Source organism: Aedes albopictus, chromosome 3 (assembly GCF_035046485.1).
Source record: "Aedes albopictus strain Foshan chromosome 3, AalbF5, whole genome shotgun sequence".
Taxonomy (NCBI): Eukaryota; Metazoa; Arthropoda; class Insecta; order Diptera; family Culicidae; genus Aedes; species Aedes albopictus.
The window spans coordinates 278,016,242-278,024,735 of NC_085138.1; the positions used below are offsets into that span (position 1 = coordinate 278,016,242).

Consider the following 8,494-nt stretch of genomic DNA (forward strand, 5'->3'; position numbering starts at 1 on the left):
TTTGCATATTTTATTTATAATTTCGATTTGATGTAAATATTTTTAGTCGTGATTTTGTCATAGTAAAATCTATAGTTATTGTAAGTTGTCATTATATGTTTGATGGGACCAAATTTAACATTACTAGTACGGTGATGGTTTGTATAAAAAAAACTACGATTTCGTAGTTGTCGAGAGGGAGCATAAAAGTTTTGAAAGAAGCTCTATCGAATCAATATGACCCACGCAAAATGTGATAAAATTAAAACTCACGACGATGGTACTTATCCGGGTCGAAGTAGGAGGTAACCACCACACGATCACTGAACTTGCGGCCGGTAAGGGCCTGCTGGGCTTTCTGACAGTCGACAATGGAGTTGAACTCGATGAACACCTTACCGCAGCCGGGCACGTCAACACCCTCGATGGGTCGGGGAATCTCTACGCTTCGGACCACGCCGTACTTGTTGCACTCCTCCTTAATATCCTCGAGAATATCTTCGTATTCTTCCTCGTCCTTCAGCTCGTCCGGAGTGACCATGTTCAGCAGACAGAGCACCTCCGTCGGTGGTCCCGATGATCCGACCAACGACAGACCAGGCACCTGAATCTGCACCGGAGCGACAGCAGCAACGTTCGCATTCTTGGCTCCAACGCTAGCCCTTTGTACAATGAGTTTCTTATCGCCCAGCTGCATACCGTTCAATCCTGCAGTAGCCTGATCGGTAATGCTGTAGTCCACATATTCGGCGAAAGCGTAGCCTTTGCTTAAACCAGTTGCAGCATCCTTGACCAAGTTGAAGGCCTTCAGCTGTCCGAAGGAGAGTAGCAGTTCCTTGACCTGGTCTTCGTTCAAATAGTTCGGCAAACCACCGATAAAGATCTTATGCGGGGAGTCAGGCACGACCGTGCTGATCACGCCGGAGAATTTTTCTGGAACAGAAACTACGGCCGAATCGGTCATACCAGGCATGGGCTGGTAATCGTGAGGTCGCCTTATCTTCAAGCTCTGCCCCTTGAAATTGATGCCATCGAAGGCTATCGCTTGGGTCGTTTCATCAATCGATCGGAACTCCAGGAAGGCGAAATTCTTATCCAAATTGATCTGACATGCCAGCACCGGATTGCCGGCGGCCTGGGCCAAACCGGACAGATGCATCTGCTGGTTGAAAAACTCCATCATCTCCTCTTCGGTGACGCCAAACGGAATGTTTCCGACGTACAGCCGCCGAGCCTGTCGCGTTATGGTCGAACCAACCACCGGTACGGCCGCTTGAGGCGTATCCGCGACGATATTGGCCGGAATTTGCCCGGTCGCCTGCATGGCCTTATACTGTAGCGGGGTGATGTGTTCGAAGCCTGGCGGTGGAACATCCCAGTACAGAGAAGGCTTCCTGCGTCGGCATCGGCCCTTGCGATACGGAGACCTGGAACGTGAGCGTTTCCGGTCGCCACGGCTGCGACTGCGACGACGCTCGCGGGACCGCGACCTATCGCGCCTTCGGTTGCGATCTCGATCCATTTTCAGGAAAAACTGCACAAACTATACACCAAAATGGAGCACTTCGCGAGCCGAACAAAATAGCGATGTTTTCGTTTATTATAATTGTGATTAAGTCGATGCCGGATTAACTTAACTCTAGTTGATTTATAATATCTTACAGCCATTTATACAGAACATGGGTACATATCGAGAGGTCAACGGGTACATATCCGTCAACAACTACCTCTCGATTAGAAACTCTTTACCCTCAAATTGATTACCTAAGTAGGTAACATTTTGAGGATGATGGTGGTACATCACCACACTAGAAATAACCATTAGTTTGCTTAACAAGCTCACCTAAACATATTTAGAAAAGATAAGCATTATTGAACGATCATCCCATCGCTCAAGAGATATCCAGAACATTTCACATAGAATTTGATTGTCTGACTTGCGATCTCTTATATAGACTGTTCCAGAAATTATAAGTACAGCGAGAAAATAACAATTTTCATAACATACAACTCTAGACGAACATTTGAAAAGGGCCTATCTGCTTTGCGTAAACAAACATGTTTTTGTCTCTGTAGGGGCCATCTGCATCCACCCACGCACATCAACACCCTTATCAGAAAGAATGTTCTTCAAGCTATCTGCAGATAGGCCCTTATCAAATGTTCGTCTAGAACTACGTTTATATTTTTATTTCAAGTTTTTTCTATATACAGGGTGTTGGGTTCCTTACCCAGAATATTTTAGGGGGTGATTAAGGATGATATTTGATATAATATATTGTAAATTATATGGTTTGGGTGTTCTCCTTTTATATGCCATGGAGCTCTTCTGTCGCGTTGCGGTTGCTAACAACGTTGTTTAACCGGGCTGCCGTTGTTCCATTAGTAACTGTGATGAATTCTTTGGGAAGCGCTAGGCGCGAACAAATCCCTTCAGGAATATCTCCAAGAAATCCTTCAGGAATTCCCCCAGGGATTCCTCCAGAAGGTTTTTCTGGGATTCTTCCTGGTTTCCTTCCAGGATTCCTTGGTTAATACCTTCAGGGGTTCCTCCAGTAATTTCTCAAGAGATTCCTCCACGAGTTCTTCGATTAATTTCTCCAGGAGCTCCTCCAGGTATACTTCCAGAACTTCTCCTGGGATTCCTCCAGAGATGCATTCAGGGATTCCTCCAAGATATCTTCTACGAATTCCTCCATGAATTAATTCATGAAATCCTGCAGAGATTCTTCCAGGGATTCCTTTTGAAACTCCTCCAAGTATTCTTTTAGAGAGTGCTCGCGGTATTACTTCAGGATTCCTCTAGGAATTCCTTCAAGGATTCGTCTAGGAATTTCTTTAGAGATAACTTCAGGCATTCATCCTGTGATTACACTAGAAATTTATCCGTGGATTCCTCCAGGGATTCTTCCTAGGTTTCCTCCAAGGTTGTCCTCACAAATTCCTCCAGGAATTTAAACAAAAAATCCTTCTGAAATCCCTCCAGGGATTTCTATAAGAATACTTCCATGGATTACTTCTAGGATTCCTCCAGGGATGTCTCTAGAATTCCTTCAAGGATTCTGTCAGGGATTATTCCAGGAATTTTTCCAGAGACTCCTCCAGAGTTGTGTCCAAGAATTGCTCCAGGAAACGTTCGTTCCAAACGTTCTTCGACGCATTCTTCCAAGGATTCTTATAAAAAACCTCAAGCAATTGTGCTATCAATTTCTCCAGAGGCTCTTCCAGGAATTTCATCAAAAATTCCTTCAGGGATTCCTCCAAAAAATTCTCCAGAGATTCATCCAGCGATAACTTCTAAGATTTCTTCAAGGAAATCTTCAGGAATTCCTTCTGGGGTTTCTTCAGGAGTTTTTCCAGGGAAATGCTCCAGAGATTACTAGATTACTTCGGTTATTCCTCCAGAAGAAATTCTTCCAGAAATTCCTTCAGAGATTCTTCAAGGAATTCCTCCAGAGTTTCCTCCAGGGATACCTCGAAGAACTTCTCTTGGGATTTCCTCAAGAATTCCTTCAGAGATAACTATGGCAAAAAGAAACTGGAGGAATTCTTCAGTGAATCTCTGGAGGAATTCCTGGAGGATTTCTTTGGGGGATCCATGGAAAAACTAGTAAAATAATCTCTGGAGGAATCATTGAAGAAATTCCTGATAGAATCCCTGTAGGACGATTTTTAATTGACATCCCTGGAGAAATTTCTGGAGGAAACTCTGAAGGAACTCCTGGAGCAATTCTTGGTAGAAATCCTGAAGGAATTCTCGGAGAAATTCCTATAGAAATCGCCAGAGGAATTCCTGAGGGAACTTCTTAAGTAATCCCTGGAAGAGTTCCTGGAGGAATCTTTAAAGAAATTTCTTGAAAAATGCCTGCAGGAATTACTAACAAAATCTGTGAAGGCATCACTGGAGAAATTAATGAAGGGATTGTTGAGAAATCACTGAAGAATTTCCGGAGCAATCTTTGCGGGAGCCCTTAGAGAAATTTCTGAAGAATTCCTGGAAATAGAATTTCCTGAAGAATTCATGCAGGTATTCGTGGAGGAATCTCTTACGAAATTTTTGAAGGTATTCCTGGAAAAGTCCCTGGATGAATTTCTGGAGGATTCCCTAAAAGCATTCCTGGAGGAACTGTAAGGGGAATTCTAGAGGAATTTCTGCAGGATATACTACCGGAACTCATGTTGAAATCTCTAAAGAATTTACTGGAGGAATCCTTGGAGGAATTCCTAGAGGTATTCCTGGAGGAGCTTTTAGAGGAATTGTGGAGGAACCCCTAGACGTATTCCTGGAGGAAATTCTATAATTCCTGTAATAATCCCTGGACAAATGGCTGGTCCTTTGGAGTTCTTTGAGAAATTCTTAGAGGAATCCCTAGAGGAATCTCTGGAGGAGTTCTTGGAGGAATCTTTGGAAGAAGTCTAGAAGAATCTCCGAAGTAATTTTGAATGAATCGATGGAAAAATTCTTATGGAAATCTCTGGCGGAATTACTCTCAAAATCTTAATTTCATTCAGAAATCCTAGTTCAGTATGGCGTTGTTGCTTTCGAAACTTTACAAAACTACAAGCTTTCGAGTGGAGACAGAGACAGAGCACAAAGTGCTGCGAATATTAGTCATGTTCGATGAGATAGATTTAACATACCGGAAGTTGCTTGCTAAATCCTGCTCTTTCCTATTTGTTGGCGAATGAGTAAGAGCAGGAAGCAGCAAACTTCGATCAAGGTCAACCTACTTCGTCAAAAAGCACTATTTTGAAACGAATAAATTACGGCAGCCTTCAGTGGGCTGGGCACGTAGTGCGAATATCAAAAGAAAGTATAATAACGAAAACAATATTCAGCATGGAACCAGGTTTAATGGTCGGTGACTTCATGGACGTCCGCGAACGCGCTGGCTACACGTGGTTGAAAAAGACATGAGAATATGAATTGTTTGGAGAACCAGGAGGAACAGCGTTCAAACCCGACGAAGATTGTGCTGTACTATACGCTCAGGGCCGGATCTAAGGGGGGGGCCCCCACAAAAATTGTTTTGGTTACTAACATTAGCTTCATTTATCATATTGCTCAAGTACAGTTCGAAAATAAAGAAAAACATTTTTGGTCATCACTCCGAGGGGCCTCCACATCAGCTCGGGCCCCGGGCCCCCACAATCCTTAATCCGGGCCTGTATACGCTCAAAGCTTTTTTAGTTACTTTATAGCCAACAAGGTTACTTCCGGGATCACCAACTCATTATTAAAATCATCGCGAACCTCCAGATATCGACAACAACAGTTTCATTCTGGTGTTTCCCATCCCCCAAGGCGATGCCGGAATAATAAAACACCCTAACCAAGCCTCTCAGGCTGATAGCCCCAGTTGCTGTCTACCAAAAACCAACCCTCTTCCCGGGATTATCATGAGCTTCCCAGAATCATTGGGATTACAAAAAGCATTCAACTGAACACCTTGCCGAACACGCAGCGGCGTCGTTCTTTTCACTTCATGCGCCAACGCGCCATTCTGTTGTTGTTCGGCGCGGGAAATCAAGTAGCCTTGTGCGCGAAGTAAACATGACGCTAGTTTCGCAGTCACAGTGGGGTCAAGAGAGCTAATATCTGATGCACTTGCTGAAGCAAATTCATGATACAAAACAGTGCATTCAAATCAAAATTGCGGGAAAATGACAAGAGTTAGGAGTTTGGTACCAAAGAACGAATTGTAGAGCATTTCAAGGCGCTAAACTTTGTCTAAGAAAAAAATAAGTTAATTACGCCTTTTTTCGAGTAAATCGTCAAGAACTGATAAAAAACCACTTACTTTTCACTTATTTGCTCTTAAAAAGTGAGTAAGTAACAAAAATTTGCATGTTCGAAGATGACGTTCAATAGCAAATTTTATAATCTTTCGAACGGTGCTGAGAGATCCTAAATAAGTTGACCGTTTTCATGTTATAGCCATTTTATTGAAAGCATTGTCAAAATCATGAACAGTTCAATAACTCCGTAATGGTTGAGATTTGACCATATGCGTAGAACAATTTTTTTCATCAAATATCATCCTTAATCACCCCCTAAAATATTCTGGGGAGGGGACCCAACACCCTGTATATAACGAATGTATACATAAAAATGTGTTTTTATATCCATAATGTACATTACAAAAAATCAACTTTTTAACTCTTTGCACAATTCACTTTCTATATTTATGCTGATTTCATGTACTATAAAATCATTTTTTCCAACTTTTTTCACAGGATCATTTCAATAACATGTTTCTTAAGATACTTGATTGACGTGTTTTTTGGAAAATAACATTTGGCTTGTGCTTACGAGCACTCAAAATTTTGAGAAAACTTGAAAATTCAGTTCTTCTCATTTTTTAAGGAACGTGTTCACAGATTTTGGAATTTTTACACATGTTCCTACGACAATAAAAATATTTCACTCTACACACAATAAAGTTTAGGCATTGGTTTAGCTCATAATTAAATTTAATTGTAGTTTTTTTTCTTTGTTGGTAATGATACGGCTAAGACCAGGGTTGGTCCATCTCGCCGTTAAATTGTAGTTTTACACATGCTCTAGAAAAAATTTCAGTCTTCAAAGATCATCATTGATAGGCTGAGTTTTGAAAAAGCATGCGTTGAAAAACTCCATGCTTTACAACAATTTTGAACACTTGCATTTTATTACTCCTGTGCTCACTTGATCTGAAATACTACATCATTGATTCAAATCATTTCAATGAAGTAAGTTTTTTATGTTTGATGGTTGCATCATTTCGTAATGAAGAATGCAGATCTGGAACTGTATAATGGGCAAAGTGTTCAATTCAAACCACATTAAGGGTATCATGGCACAGTTTTCGAAATCGAAGATTTTGCGATCAAAACTAAATAACTTTTTGGCAATTTCTCATCGTAATAGGCTATTTTACCTCACGTAAATCTGACAGGAAAAGGCCTACTTTCCCACACCAAATAAGCAGTGCTGTAATGGTTCATTACAGCACTGATTTGCGTTGCGTAATGAACCATTACAGCACTGTTTTCAGTTTTGTTCAACTTCTTGATGCTTTCTGGACGCAGTTTTGAAAAATTGTGATAACTGCACAGTATAACCTGCTATGATCAGACTTTCTTAAACATGGTTATGAATATCAGTGTGCAGTTGGATAGAAACAAATTGTTAAAAACTATCCTCAAGCGGTGATTTATGAAATTGCAAAAAACGTTATATGCAACTCGATGCAGAACTCGATTTTTACAGCACTCGTCATAATTATCCAACTCGGCAAGCCTCGTTGAATAAATGTACGACTCGTGCTGTAAAAATCTTCATTCTGTACCTTGTTGCGTAAACTACTATTTTAGTATGAATTTTAAAAAAAAACTCAACGTACATATGTACAGATGGGTAAATTATTGGTTAAATTGGGAAAAAAACACAGCTCAGGTGAGATTTGAACTCACGACCCTTATTCGCTAGACAAGTGCTATACCAACTAAGCTACCGAGCCAATTAATGACCCGGCATCTTAGTTGGCATAAGGTTCAATTCTAATCTCATCGATCTATATCATCTTCCCCCAAACCGCAAATATAACCATCTCCGTTGTACATATGTACTAAGAGCGAAAGCGATTTGTTTATTGTTTGAAACTGTTTGCCTATCGTACAGGCACCGCTTCCCCAACCACTTGTAGAGGAAGAACAATTGCTAAGGACTGTATCGTTAATTATGAGTACACCTTAAAATTGCTGTATTTCAAAATGTTTTATTTATTTTGTAAATTGAATTCAATTACATTGTTCATTGACCATCAGAAAAGCCCATGACATTGTGTGGCTTATATTAGCAAATTGAGTATATTTATTATACTAGTGTAGATTGCGTAGCAAAGCAACGCTTTGCACAGAGTCGATATACATGGGCGACGCTATCGATATTCAAATATAGCATAGCACAAGTAGGCTGTGATCCAACTTCTTCAGTTCCTCTTACGACAACGCGGCAACTGGTAAGCCATTGTTACGTCGCAGCTAATAGGCCATTGCGCCGGGTGATTTTTTGTAACAATCTAAGATGTGCACATTGGCTATCCTGCCAGGTTTTTCAGAAAAGCTATGAACCTGATAAGAAAAGATTATTCATTGTTTTATTACTAGAAATCACCCGAGCACTGGTTAACGCAAGTGATCAAATAAAGTTTAACCTACGAAGTGTTGAAATTGTGTGCCTCATCACGCGTGTGCATGCGCAGAAAGTGAAAAAAGTTCTACTCCAGCAAATACATTTCCAACCAGCAAACGCACCTCATCACCTCCACGTGTACGGCGTGCCAGCGCATTATTGAAGTGAAAACTTTTCGGTAAGAATTCTTTAATATTCACTTAATCTCTTAAAACTGATACTGTGATAGTCAAGATTCTACACAACGCGTGTGCAAGCGCGTTCCAAAGTGAAAAAAGAGGATTGTGATACCGAAATTTTCATCTATTCCATTAAACATCTTTGTCGTGACACGTGAGT

At 40.9% G+C, this 8,494-nt stretch overlaps 1 protein-coding gene and 1 non-coding gene across 2 annotated transcripts; both read right to left on the bottom strand.

Annotated features, from left to right (window-relative positions):
- Positions 1 to 218: 218 nt before the first annotated feature.
- Positions 219 to 1,598, bottom strand: LOC109420326 (splicing factor U2AF 50 kDa subunit-like). Its single transcript, XM_019694651.3, has one exon. It carries the CDS (start codon positions 1,499 to 1,501, stop codon positions 242 to 244), a length of 1,260 nt encoding a protein of 419 aa, XP_019550196.3. The 5' UTR covers positions 1,502 to 1,598; the 3' UTR covers positions 219 to 241.
- Positions 1,599 to 7,409: 5,811 nt separating this feature from the next.
- Trnaa-agc (transfer RNA alanine (anticodon AGC)) lies at positions 7,410 to 7,481 on the bottom strand. The gene has a single exon. It is a non-coding gene; the product is annotated as a tRNA-Ala (tRNA).
- Positions 7,482 to 8,494: the final 1,013 nt, after the last annotated feature.